This window comes from Myotis brandtii, unplaced genomic scaffold (assembly GCF_000412655.1).
Source record: "Myotis brandtii unplaced genomic scaffold, ASM41265v1 scaffold668, whole genome shotgun sequence".
NCBI lineage: Eukaryota > Metazoa > Chordata > Mammalia > Chiroptera > Vespertilionidae > Myotis > Myotis brandtii.
Genome location: NW_005370597.1, coordinates 2,612,564 through 2,627,206, shown reverse-complemented (window position 1 = coordinate 2,627,206; position 14,643 = coordinate 2,612,564). Strand labels below are relative to the sequence as shown.

Genomic DNA, 14,643 nt, shown 5'->3' with positions numbered 1-14,643 from the left:
CGGATCGCGGAGCCACAGAGTCCAAGTCCTCCTCAAAGGAGGTGCCGCCGCCTCCGCCGTCGGTCAGCATGCTTCGCACGCGGAGCCGGAGACACTGCAGAGTCACTCGCGGCCACCGCCGCCGCCAATCCCGGGAGCGAGAGAAGCAGCAGAAGGAAGAAGCGTCTCCTTCCCCCCGTCCCAGTAGCGCCACTAACTTCTCACTGCCTAACCTGCTGCCTCCCGCCCCCCACACTCGCCACTGGCTACAGCTCCAAAGAGGCTGCAGATCATTGGCCAAAGTAACCCGTCGCTCAGGCTCTTCGTCACGCGCCGCTCGCTGGCTCGGGGCCCCCAAGCTGCGTTGACCCGCGCAGGCCTAGGCGGTTGCGAACACCCGCCTTCTATTCCGCGCGCGCTGACTTCCGGTCTTTTTCTACGTCTATTGGTCGAATTCTCTGACTATCGCGTCACGACCTTAAAGTGGATTAGTTGGCCTTGTGGTCAGTCATAGTGACCCCTGACAGTGGGAGACTTCATTGGCGCCGTAAAGTGTCGGTCACTGTGTCACAGGACGTCGCGTGGTACAATTGGTCAGTAAGAGTACTATTCATCCTGCCCCCATCTGAGGTGACGGGAAAGGGTTGGGGAATTTCCACTTTTGATAAAAATGAAGGCTGAGGTGACGACTTGCAAGAATTGGTGAGATTTGGAGTAGAATTCGCCATACGCGCGGGAAGCTTCTATATCAAGTAAGCAAGAGACGCGGAGATAACGCAGCTCCCACCTGTCGCTCTGCGCCAGGCGCGGAGACTGCGACCCGGAGGTTTGCTGCACCGGGATTGGCGGGAAAAGTAGTCAGTCTCAGCTAGGCCCCACCTTCCCGCCAGGCCCTGGTTGGAGGAGCAGAGCGTCAGTCACTAGAGCAGTCGCTCTTCTGGGACAGGTGAGGCTGCCGCCTCTAAACTATCTGCCTCAGGCTCTTTGGGCCGGAGTAGGGGGTTGCGAGAAGTGAGGGTCAGGGCCGGTCCTGCCGCGCGCCCCCGGCCTTTCGGAACGGAGCGCAGCGCGAGGATTTCAGGAGACACTGAAGGCTGCTGAGGATGGCCGCCTGCGGACGATTCGGCCCAGGCGCGTGCCGGGACGTGGCAGTTCTACAACCTGCGGGCGGGATCGCCCCGCGGGGCCGCGTTCTCTGGCTGGTGGAAGGCAGCGGGCCCGAGGGCTGGACAGCGCCATGCCTCAGTACTGGGAACTGTCCCACGAAATGAGGGAAAAGGCACCGCGTTGAGCGCGGAGTCAGACCGCGGGGCCGAACGCCGTGGTTAAAAGGATGCGAGCGCTGGAACAGTAGTTTCGAGCTCCGGTGCCGCCACTAGTCTGCTGTGTGACCTCCGGGCGTTTGTTGTTTAATCTCAGTGACTTATAGTTCGTTCATCAGTAAAATGCGGGTCATAGTAATACCTCCCTCATCGGGTGCTGTGAATAAATTAGATAATGACATGAGGCGCTTAGCAAAGTGCCAAACATACAGTAAAAACTCATTCTTGTTAGCTACTCTACAGTTCTCCACCTACCCCCGGGTCCTGCCAACCGTGCTGATTCTTGTCGGAGCTCTGCGATGCAATGGAAGGCTGGCGAAGGGGGTCTCGTCCCCTCTAGGGAGCTCTGCCTCTATTATTTTTATCTCCTTTGCCAGTAAAGAGGGGTTTAAAAATGCTCCTGCTCCAGCCAATCCTATGATCAAAGATCACAAGAAAGACCCTTGGTGAAATTCGTATTTGTATGGCAAATGTCCTTTGACCCAGAGAATGTCTGCATGGTACTTAGCCAACGGAGACTGGCTAAAAGCAAACGATTTGGCATTGTCGCCTCTTTTGCAACTTTAACAAAGGACTTTGTATTGATTGTGCAATATTTAATATTTCAACCCCCCCCCCGAACTGGAATCTGAAAATTCTGTAAAGAATATAATGATTTTTAAAAAATGACTTTTAAAAAGATTCTGCCTAACATTTATTTAAAGAACGTTTTGAAGATTGTAAAAATTGCTTTGGTTTAGTCATTGCTCATTTGGCATTTCACATGCAAAAAAAAAAAAAAAAAAAAGGACAGTGTTTCCTATGAGCAGAGCATGTTAGGTAAATGTTCTTCCTAGTTAATAAGTTGTGAAAAAAAATGGGAAAAGAGTCTGGTACCTTTTCTAGAAAACTATTTTGATGTAAATGCCAAGTACACACTGGCTGTAGTTAGAATTTGTGGCACTTAATTAGCCCATATCCTCAGTGCTGTTTAAGTTTTTAAGGCCATGTGTGACTAGGTCACAGCCCAAACTAATAACACCAACAAAAGAAACCCAGCACTGCCCATCCCACTTCAAAGCTGGATTATCCAGAATTGGTATGGATATATCCTTAGGCAAAAACAGGTATTGACTGGTGCAACATTACAAAGGAACTATTTGTCATTCCTACCACCAATACAAAAGTAATTTCTGATGCAACTCCCTGAACAAATTCATTAAATTCTTTAAACAAATGTAATGGAACTCAAGGGCAGAGGAAATTTAGGTGTATACATCTTTTTCCAGTATGAGACAAAAATATTCTCTCAGTATATAAAAAAAAAATACTCCTCAATACCTAGCAACCAACCCTGCTGTTAGCCAGGAAAATATGATTGAGCAACAATCTTTTTTTTCTCCTGGACCTTTACCTAAGTCACTGTCAGTAGTTTGACAGTAAGTATGGGAGTTAGGAACTCCCAATCTCCTAGACTTAGTGACTGCTATATAAGGTCTGTATTTAAAATCATTTAATATTTCCATATAAACCACATTCATGTGGTTTTACAAATGTGAAAACTAACTGGTGAATATATAAATTCTCACTCAATGTATTCAATGTAAAATATTAATAAGTATTAGTGTGATTTGGTGGGTAATCTTAGTTCCAGTATGTTATCTCTTAAGATTATATTTCCTAGTAAAAAAAGGTAATACACTGATTTTTCAAATGTTTAATAAGTTGTAGAAAGAAAAATCCTTCTTAAAAGTATTTTTGTTAGAAAAGAGCATTAGAATAAATGTTTTCCCTTAGAAAATGAGTAGGACTATAAATTGGGGTGGAATTGTACTTGGTTTCAAAACACTCTCTTCCACCCTGGTGGGTATGGCTCAGTTGGTTGGGCGTGGTCCCGTGCACAGAAAGGTCGGCAGTTCAATTCCCAGTCCAAGTTGTGGGTTAGGTCCCCAGTCAGGAGGCAACCCATCAATGTTTCTCTCTCTCCATCAGTGTTTCTCTCTGTGTCTCTCCCTCTCTCTTCCTCCCCTTAAAATCAATTAAAATATATTTTAAAGGGAGATGAATTCCTGAAAACATTAAAAACAACAATACCCTTTTCTAACCATCTTTCACATAGGGAAGGAAAAGGAAAGGGGAAACATTGTATAGACCAAGAATTTTTAAAACTTCTGAGGTAATAAAAGACTAAATTCCTCATAAGAAATTTGAGGTTGCCCTGGCTGGTGTGGCTCAGTGGAGAGAGCGTCGGCCTGCGGACTGAAGGGTCCCGGGTTTGATTCCGGTCAGGGCACATGCCTGGGTTGCGGGCTCAATCCCCAGTAGGGGGCATGCAGGAGGCAGCCAATCCATGATTCTCCCTCATCATTGATGTTTCTATCTCTCTCCCTTCCTGTCTGAAATCAATAAAAATAATTTTTAAAAAAAGTTTGCTCATTTTCCTATTAAATCATCAGTCTTTTAAAATTAAAAAAAAAAACATATGAGGTTGACAAACTAGATTGTACATACAGGGACTTTAGCTACAGATAGGTCTCTCATTTCAATCTGCATTTCCTCAAGATATTTAATTTCTGTATGTCAGTCCAGGCCATTATATGGAATAGCTAGGATTTGAATTTAGTTCTGCCTCACCTCAAAACACATGCTCTTCCCACTTATCACATTGATTTCATGTTACCATCCATGGCAGAGGAACTTTGTCAATCATTAATCTGTTATAATACTCCAAACATTATAGCCTTCTTATAAACCCGCTAATTAACTGTGTAGTTGGAGTTATCCCTAACTATCACCCACCACATTTGCTATCCTTCTCCCTTTTTAACAGTTGGAAACATTTAACTTATCTTCTCATTTCTCCAACTATATTGTTTCTTAGACCATGTGATTTCATGTTTAAAAATCTAAATAGTTGCCCTAGCCGGTTTGGCTCAGTGGATAGGCCATCAGCCTGTGGACTGAAGGGTCTCAGATTCGATTCCGGCCAAGGGCACATACCCAGGTTGCGGGCTCGATCCCCAGTGTGGGGTGTGTAGGAGGCAGCCAATCAATGATTCTCTCTTATCGTTGATGTTTCTATCTCTCTCTCCCTCCCCCTTCCTCTCTAAAATCAATAAAAATATATACATATAAAATAAAAAATATAAGTAGTTAATATTTTTACATGGTTCAAATTTTAAGAATTATTTTAAGAATATGATAAAAAGGAGTCTTTTACATTGCCCACTAAACACCCAGATTCCCTTTCACAAGAAAACTATATTATTAGGCTATTAAATATCATTCTAGAGATTTTATACATATAAAAGCAATTCTATACATGTCAGTTTATTTTTTGCCTTTTTAACACAAGCAACAGCATACTATACACACTTTTGTATCTTGCTTTTTGTCACCTAATTTATTCTAAGGTATTCTATGTTAGTATTTAGAGAACTCTGTCATTCTTGTTTTCTGCTTCATACTATTCTGTTGACTGATTATGCCATTTATTTGTCCAGTTCTGTAATGATGGACAGTTAGATTGTTTCTCCTTTTTTGGGGAGGTGGTAGAACAAACAATGCTACAGATGTCTAACTTTCTAACCTACTCTCTATCCTCCAGGAAGCACTTGTGGTAATGAATTGCTTTTCTCTTACTGCTTTTAAGATTCTGTCTCTGTCTTTAACTTTTTGCATTTTAATTATGATGTGTTTGGTGTGGGCCTTTGGGGTTCATCTTGTTTGGGACTCTGTACTTCCTGGACTTGTATGTCTATTTCCTTCATTAGGTTAGGGAAGTTTTCTATCATTATTTTTTCAAATAGGTCTTCAATTTCTTGCTCTCTCTCTTCTCCTTATGGCATCCCTATGATGCGAATGTTGGTACAATTGAAGTTATCCCAGAGGCTTCTTACACTATCTTCATTTTGGGGGGATAATTTTTTCTTTTTGCTCTTCTGATTGGGTATTTTTTGCTTCCTCATATTCCAAATCGCTGATTTGATTCTCAGCATTCTCTACTCCATTGTTGATTCCCTGTAAATTATTCTTCATTTTAGTTAGTATATCTGTAATTTCTGACTGTTTCTTTTTTATGGTTTCTATGTCCTTTTCCATGCTGTTGAAATTCTCACTAAGTTCCTTGAGCATCCTTATAACCATTGCTTTTTGCTTTGTTTTGATATGTTTTTTATTGATTTTTTTAGAGAGAGAGGAAGGGAGAGGGATAGAGAGATAGAAACATTGATGAGAGAGAAACATCATCAACTGGCTGCCTCCTGCACGCCCCCCACAGGGGACCAAGCCCACAACCCATGCATGTGCCCTGACTGGGAATCAAACCAGTGGCCTCCTGATTCCTGAGCCAACGCTCAACCAATGAGCCACACCAGTGGGGCATAGCTATTGTTTTGAACTCTATATCAGGTAGTTTCCTTGCCTCCATTTCATTTAATTCTTTTTCTGGAGATTTCTCCTGTCCTTTCGTTTGGGACCTGTTTCTTTGTCTCTGCATTTTGGCTGCTTCTCTATGTTTGTTTCTCTGTATTAGATAGAACTGCTATGTCTCCCATATTTGGTAGAGTAGATGTCCTGTAGGGCTCAGTGGCACAGCCTCCCCAGTCACCCACACTGGGTGCTACAGATGCACCCTGTGTGGGCTGTGTGCACTGTCCTTGATTGCTGTTGGCATCAATGGGAGGGACTGACCCCATAGGGGGATTAGCTGTGAGGACCATCTGCAACTACAATGAGGGAGCTGCTGTGCAAGAGTCGACTCTACAGAGCAAGACTTGCTTCAGTGGGGCTGTGGTGCTCACCGAGTCCACCCATTGAATGTGCTGCTTGTGGAGGTGGTATGGTGGTAATCTGGCATGGTCTGAAGCTACCTACTGGGTACACTGGCTTTGGGCCTCCTGGGAAGTGCAAGGTCAGCCACTGCCTATGCCAGTGATGGCGAACCTATGACACGCGTGTCAGAGGTAACACACGAACTCATTTTTTTGGTTGATTTTTCTTTGTTAAATGGCATTTAAACATATAAAATAAATATCAAAAATATAAGTCTTTGTTTTACTATGGTTGCAGATATCAAAAAATTTCTATATGTGACACAGCACCAGAGTTAAGTTAGGGTTTTTCAAAATGCTGACACGCCGAGCTCAAAAGGTTCGCCATCACTGGCCTATACCCTGCCTCGGGCCACCTGGCACAAGCTAAAGAGCAATCTGAAGATGGTTGCTATTTGTGCTGGGCTCAGAAGTGCCCAGGAGAGGCCAAGCTGCAAACCAAGGCTGGCTGCCACTATTGCCGGGCCTGGGGCCACTTAGCAAGAGGTATAGGGTATGCAGAGGCTGGATGCTGTTTGTCTGAGAGATTTTAGGAAGTCTGAAGCATGAGACAAGAGAGGCCAGTTTTATGGAAAAGCCCCTAGAAATGGCTTGAGTAGGCCTGCAAGTTGAGTAGGGTGGGGTCTTAGAATCACCAGGGCAGGGGGAACAATGTGAGCCAGGTTGATGGAGATTCAGATATGGTGCCCACCTGTCAGCTCTGTTGGGAGATCTCAGAAAAGGACAATGGCCTCTGCCAGCACTATTGTCTAGCTCTCTCCCTAATGCCAGACAATTTAGTTCTAACACCATGTGTCCCTCGTTCCTTATGAGCTACTGCCCCAGCACTGGAGCTCAGAGGGAGGGAGTCCAAGTAAGTCCGTGCACGGGCCCTTTGAGAGGAACTGCCTGGGACCCCAGCAGCCCTCCATCTTAGCCACAATCCCCACTGGTTTTAACAGCCAGAAATTATGGGGACTTCTTTCCCTTGGCACTGGAACCCTGGGCTGGGGGCCTGGTGTGGATGTGGGACCAGCTTGTTCTGAGTCTCTGCCCCTCCTACCAATCTCAATGTGGCTTCTTTAAATCCCTAGTTGTAGGATTTCCATTCATCTAGATTTCAGGTGGTTCTGAGTGACGACTATTCTGTAGTTTAGTTATAATTTTGATGTGGTCGTGGGAGGGTTCCAGTACCACATTTACCTGTGCCACTATCTTGATTGGAAGTCCAGTTGTGCAATTTTTAAATCTGTTAATTCAACTAGCATTTATTCAATTCCTGCACTGTGTCAAGAGCTTTAGAGAAAATGTAAAAGAATCAGAATATTTCACGTATTTCTTTTCCGTTACATTGATGTATGTACTTATTGACTGATGGTTAGATTGAAAGAATGCACATGAATAATAGAGAACAGTCTTAAGTAACAGAAAATCTAATTCAAGACAGTATAACTATTTTACAGTATTGAATAAATGAGAACTAAAAGAGAAATCAAAATGGAGTGAGTTTGTTTAGGAAAAAGCTTTGATTATGATCATTTTGAGCTAGGACACTGACTGAGGGAAATAGAAGAGACAAAGCATTCCAAATGGAAAGGAATGTTAGGAATGATGACAAAGAATGGAAAGTCTTCAAATTCTGTGTCAGGTAAAAAGACTAAGTTGGTTAGTGTGGAGAAATTGGAAATGGGGTTAAAGAGAAATTTAGTTACATAAATGTTGAATACTGGACTGAAGGCTTTCAGTTTGGTTCAATAGGCCACCCACTGTAGGTCTTGGAAAACAAAGTTACCAAGATAAAAATTGTTAAAAGAAGATTATAATTTTTTGTTGTTTTGGCTATGTTGTGTGAGTCGGGTTGGAATAGGAGATACTGGAGTCTAGGAAACAAGCAATCTTGTTATTGCACTTAGTCCAGGTGTGAGGTAATGAAGGCCTGGATCAGAACAGTGGCTATCACAATGCAGAAAAAGGAACTGTCAGCAAGTATAAAGAATCAGCATGACTTGGTGCCTGATTAAATGTGGGGAACGAAGGAGTATAAGCACAAAAGTTACTCCAGAGAAATCAATACAAACTTTCTGAAGAGAAATGTAGCTTTGTATATCAAGATCCTTTCTTTAAATTTTTATTTCCACCTATTAGAATGGCTAAAATCCAAATAAATGACAATATCAATTGCTGGCAAGGATGCAAAGCAATAGAAACTCTCTCATTGCTAGTGAGAATGCAAAATGGTGCAGCCACTATAGAAGAGAGGTTGGAAATTTCTTTTTATTTTATTTTATTTTATTTGTTTATTTTTATTTCAGAGAGTAAGGGAAAGGGAGAGAAATAGAAACAACAATGATGAGAGAGAATCATTGCTTGGCTGCCTCCTGCACACCCCACACTGGGCATAGAGCCCAAAACCTGGGCATATGGCCTGACCAGGAATTGAACCATGACCTCCGGATCCATAGGTCAATGCTCAACCACTGAGCCACAGTGGCCAACCTGGAAATTTCTTATAAAGCTAAACATAGTCTTACTATACAATTCACAATTGCACTCCTAGGTATTTACCCACTGATTTGAAAACTTATATCTATATAATATCGTGCATGTGAATGTTTATAGCAGCTCTATTCTTAATCACCAAAACCTGGAAGCAACTAAGATATTCTTCAATAAATGGATAAACAAATTGTGTGGCAGCCACACAATGGAATATTATTCAGTCATTAAAAGGAATGAATTATCAAGCTATGCAAAGGTATAGATGAATTTTATTTTATTTTTAAATCTTTATTATTGATAGTATTACATATGTCCCCTTTGTCCCCCATTGACCACTTCTAGCCCACCCCTGCCCCCTACCCCAGGCTTTATTGTCTGTGTCCATGGGTTATGCATATATGCTTACAAGTTCTTTGTTTGATCTCTTCCCACTCACCCAACCCCACCTTCCCTCTGAGATTGAATTTTATTTTTTAATTCAATTTATTGGTGTGACATTGATTAATAAAACTATATGTTTCAAGTGTACAATTCTATGATCCATCGTACTCTAGTCTCCCTTAGTTACCATATATTAACCCCCTTCGCCCTCTTCATCCGTTCCCTTTTGATACGTTTCATGCTGTTGTGACATAGATGAATTTTAAATGTATATTACTAAATGGAAGAGGTCAGTCTGAAAAGGCTACATATTGTATGGTTCTATTTATATGATGTTCTGGAAAAGGCAAAGCCATGGAGTTGATAAACACATCAGTGACTGCAGGAGTCTGGGTGGGGGAAGGGCTGAGTAGGTGAAACACAGAAGATTTTTTTGGGGGGGTGATAAAATTCTATATGGTATTGTATTTTGTATGATACAGTAATGGTAAGTACATGATACTATGTATTTGTCAAAAATCCATAGAACTTTATATACAGAGTTTACTTTAATGTATGAAAAAAAATGTAAATAATTTAGTAGATCAGGGAATTCCAGAATGGAATGCAGACTATGAGAAACTAATTGTATTATAAATGCATGAAACAACTTCACTGAAGGGAGTAAAGGAAAAGGTACTGACCTATGTAACTTTGAAAATGAGTGGTGGCTCTAAGACCAAAGGCAAAAGGAGCAGCACGTAAGAACTGTACCGTAGTTGACAACGTTGTTTCCCATAGGGATATGTATTAACACATCAGAAATCACTTTGTATGTGTACTAGAATTGAACAATTATGTAAATAGATGGTGGGGGGTAGTTTCTCACTGTTGAAGTGGGAGATTGCAGATAAACAAGTGGAAGAGGCTAGAATGATCCATGTGGTAATAGATTAGAGTTGGAGGCATCAGTATGAACTCATATGAAGTTAAATATGGTTACAAGTGGATACATGTAAAAACATGTATAGGGCCCTAACCGGTTTGGCTCAGTGGATAGAGCATCAGCCTGCGGACTCAAGGGTCCCAGGTTCGATTCCGGTCAAGGGTACTTTATGTACCTTGGTTGCGGGCACATCCCCAGTGGGGAGTGTGCAGGAGGCAGCTGATGGATGTTTCTCTCTCATCGATGTTTCTAACTCTCTATCCCTCTCCCTTCCTCTCTGTAAAAAATCAATAAAATATTTTTTAAAAAAACATGTATAGGTATGTGTATATACATAGATAGTATTCACACATATTTTTCCTTGCTCTGTCAGCTGAGCAGACCTAGAAACAATGACACTCCAGTAGCAATATATATACTTTGCACCCAGATCTTGGTTTTTAATATCATTCTTCAATAAAAGGAACCATGGTTCGTTCCTTGGAGAAATAGCTGATTCTAGGATGGGGCAGGAAATATACAAGCTGAGCCTGGAGCATCTTATAATGCCAAGTAGGGGTGCTACACACACACACACACACACACACACACACACACTATATCAAAGAGATACAGGAGCTAACTGAGAGCCCCCAGTAGCCGAAGCTGAAACATTTGAGCAAATAAATAGTATTGGATTATAACCTGAAGTATAACATAAATATTCAAGAGTTCATATGGATATAAATAAATGATTGAATATATAAATAAACGGGAGAATAGATAAATCTTCCATTTAGAAGAATTCCAAATTTATGTAGATACTCTGCCCTCAAGGAGGTGAAGCATTAACTCCCCTCTCCTAAGTATGGACTGTGCAAAGTGACATTCTTCCAAAGAGTACAGTGTGGAAGTTGGGGGTGAAATACTTTGTAGTGGAGAAAACTGACAAACACTATCTCAGCCAGGTGATTAATAATAGTGATGTCATGTTGATAAACTGTACCCTTGATATTGTGTGCAAGAAAAGTATAAGAGCCCTCGCTGGTTTGGCTCAGTGGATAGAGTGTCGGCCTGCAGAACAAAGGGTCCCAGGTTCGATTCTAGTCAAGGGCACATGCCTGGGTTGCGGGCTCAGTCCAACGTGCAGAAGGCAGCCAATCAATGATTCCCTCTCATCACTGATGTTTCTATCTCTCTCTTCCTCTCCCTTCCTCTCTGAAATCAATAAAAATATATTTTAAAAAGAGAAAAGTATAAGAAACTGTCATAGTCCAGAGCAGCCTAAGGAGATGACGATGACTAAATGTAATGTGGTATCCTGGATGGGATACTGAAACAGGAAAAGGACATGAAGCAAACACGAAGGAAATCTAAGTAAAGTATGGAACTTAGTTAATAATGGGATACTGAAACAGGAAAAGGACATGAAGCAAACACGAAGGAAATCTATGGAACTTAGTTAATTATAACATCAATTAGCTAATAATATATCACTGTAAGTCGTTAATTGTGACAAATGAACTAGTCCCGTGGCCGGCAAACTGTGGCTCATGAGCCACATGCGGCTCTTTGGCCCCTTGAGTGTGGCTCTTCCACAAAATACCACGTGTGGGCATGCGTACAGTGCGATTGAAACTTCGTGGCCCATGCGCAGAAGTCGTTTTTCGGCCTGGGCGAGTCTATTTTGAAAAAGTACTGTTGATATTTGGCTCTGTTGACTAATGAGTTTGCCGACCATTGAACTAGTCTAATGTAATATGTTGGTACTATCTTCACAGCTTTTCTTTTAACTCTAAAATTTCAAATTTTTAATTAAAAATTAAAATTTTTATTTTTTCCAGTTTTATTGAGATATAATTGACGTATAACATTGTATTCGTTTAAAGTATACAACATAATGATTTGATAAATGTATATATTGCAAAGTGATTGCCACAATAAGTTTAGTTAACATACATATTCTCACATAGCTTTTTTCTTGCGATGAGAATGTTTAAGATCTACTTTCCTTTTTTTAAGCATACCTAATTTCTTTTTTGTTGTTGTTGTAATATATTTTTACTGATTTTGGAGAGGGAGAGAGAGAGAGAAACATCAATGATTAGATAGGATCACCAATTGGTTGCCTCCTGCATGACCCCATTGGGATCCAGCCCACAATCTAGGCACCTGCCCTGAACAGAATTGAACCATGACCTCCTGGTTCATGGGTCAATGCTTAACCACTGATCCACACTGGCTGAGCTAAGATCTACTTGCTTTTTATATATATATGTGTGTATATATATATATATATGCATACATATATATATGTTTTATTTCAGAGAGGAAGGGAGAGGGAGAGAGAGAGAAATGTCAATGATGAGAGAGAATCATTGATGAGCTGCCTCCTGCACATCCCACACAGGGGATCAAGCCACAACCCAGGCATGTGCCCTGACTGGGAATCAAACCATGACCTCCTGGTTCACAAGTCGATGCTCAACCATTGAGTCACACCGGACAGACAGATCTTTCTTATAAAAGTTTATTTTTTAAAAATTCTATTCCTCTGGACTTCTAGAAATTTATCTTTACGAGTTAATCATCAAATGGTGGGGGCAGGGGGCGAAGTAGGCTAGAAGAAATGGGGGGAGAAGGGAACATCTGTAATACTTTCAACAATAAAGATTTTTTTAAAAGTTATTCATTGAGCCCTGGCCAGTGTTTCTCAGTGGTTAGAATGTCGGTCCAAGCACCAAAAGGTCACGGATTCGATTCCCAGTCAAGAGCCAGTACCTGTGTTGCAGGTTCACTCCCCAACCCCAGTTGTGTGAGGGAGGCAACCAGTTGATGTATCTCTTTCATGTTGATGTTTCTCTCTCTCTCTCTTTCTCTCCCCCCCCCCACTTGCACTCTCTCTGAAAAGCAGTGGGAAAAATATCCAAATATCCTCAGGTGAGGATTAACAAAAAAAAAGAGTTAATCATCAATAGAGAAACAATTAGTTTCTTTCCTTGAAATAGGAAAAGTATATTTTTCTAATGAATAATATTTCTATAACTTTCATTCATGGATTTTCAACTAATTTCAAAGTAATATTCATAGATGCATCGTCTTTTAGTGAACGTGTCTATAAAATTACTGAATTTTTTAGAAAAAGTTAATCAGACATGGGCACAAAATATTACATAGGAAAAAAATATTACAACCTAAATACCTAACAGGAAAATGCTTACCTTAATTATGGTTTGCAATTTGAGTCTATAGTCATTAAAAATGTTCACATATTAAGAGTTTTTTAAAAATTTTAAATAAAATAAAATTATAAAATAAGAGGCATATAATATTCCTAGTACACACTAAAATGAATAGAATATTCTAATACATCAAAATGACATACACCGGACAGAGATTCTCTATGGATGGTAGTACAATGGGTGATTTTTATTTATTTTACATATTTGTTTTCAGTTTTTCTATAAGTAATGTGTATATTACTCTGGTAATCAGGGAAAACATAAAGTTTGTAAGAAAAAATCACTACAGGTGTAAAATCAGGAGATTGATCAAATGGGATATTTATTGAGAGTGTTAGGGAAATTAAGCAGGAACAATTATTTTTCAGTTGAAGATGATGATGGGTTCACCCTATGTGTTGGTTTCAGATGGCAATGAGAAGAACTTAGCTGATATAGAACATTACATAGTAAGTCAGCCAGAAACCCTCAAGAGAAACATACTAAACAGGAACATAGATACATCTCTACTGTAATTGGGGGAAACATTTTTTTAACATGTCAAGTTGTAACAGAAGGAAGCATCTCTCTGCAGAAAAGTCATGTTAAGTCACTGTTCGCTCAGTTGAATCCTTGGCGAATATATATATATATTGGGTATTGCCTCCACAGAAAGATGCATAATGAAAATATAAGTATTAGCAGCAATTCTGTAAGCTTCCCTCCACCTCTCAGTACTAATTAAAAGGGAAGGCCAAGAATCACATTGAAGAATAAGTACCAGGAGGTGTATAAGAGTTTAGCCCAGAAGACCTAGTCCATAGCTATATATGCTCTTTGATAAGAATAAAGTTTCAGTAGACCCTTTGGAGAAACCCAGAAGCTTACCACGTACATCACAATGAAGTTCACACCTCCTGTCCCACACTTGGGAAACCTAAGACTAACCACTCCAAACATCCTGCTTCATGTGTCCTCTTGTACCCTGACACTTAGAACACACCCACCTTCTAAAGTCTGTGACAGAATGTCATAGTACCTCCTTGGCTGGTACCATAGCATTCTATCACAGACTTTAGAAGGTTTCAGGACTGGCAAAAGTTTGGAATCTCATGGTTTGATGAGAGAACAGTTAAACAATAACCCCCACAACAAAAATCAGCTTATTTTCCAGGTCCTGGTGATCTGGCATGTAGTGAATCAGGACCCTTAAGGAATCATGTAGTCTTCACACTCCCATTTTTAATAAAGGAAGAACTAGAGGGCTGGTCATTAGGATCAGGAAAATCTCTGAGGTGACCTACATGATCCCATCTATTACCCTCTGATGTTTCCTATTAGAATTGAAGTACATCATTGCTTACCAATGTGAGGAGAGAGCAAGCCCAGGATTCCAACTCAGGAAGCAATTTTGGCTTATAAGTGAGAACTGAGTCACTCTGAAGGCTAATCTTGGAGACTCGTGTGGAGTGTTTGGACTCAATTTAGTTTACCACACCTCTTGCTCATCAAGGCAGACCCATAAATCAGTAGACGCAGCATGGCGT

At 40.9% G+C, this 14,643-nt stretch overlaps 1 protein-coding gene across 1 annotated transcript in view; it reads right to left on the bottom strand.

Moving 5' to 3' along the window:
- The window catches only part of LOC102239360 (ankyrin repeat and KH domain-containing protein 1), a 127,807-nt gene extending 127,580 nt beyond the window's left edge, over nt 1-227 (bottom strand). Inside the window, exon 1 of the mRNA XM_005881121.2 lies at nt 8-227. Within this exon, the coding sequence (XP_005881183.1) occupies nt 8-70 (63 nt within the window). The 5' untranslated portion in view covers nt 71-227. The remainder of the gene's footprint in view (nt 1-7) is intronic.
- Between the last annotated feature and the right edge of the window lie 14,416 nt (nt 228-14,643).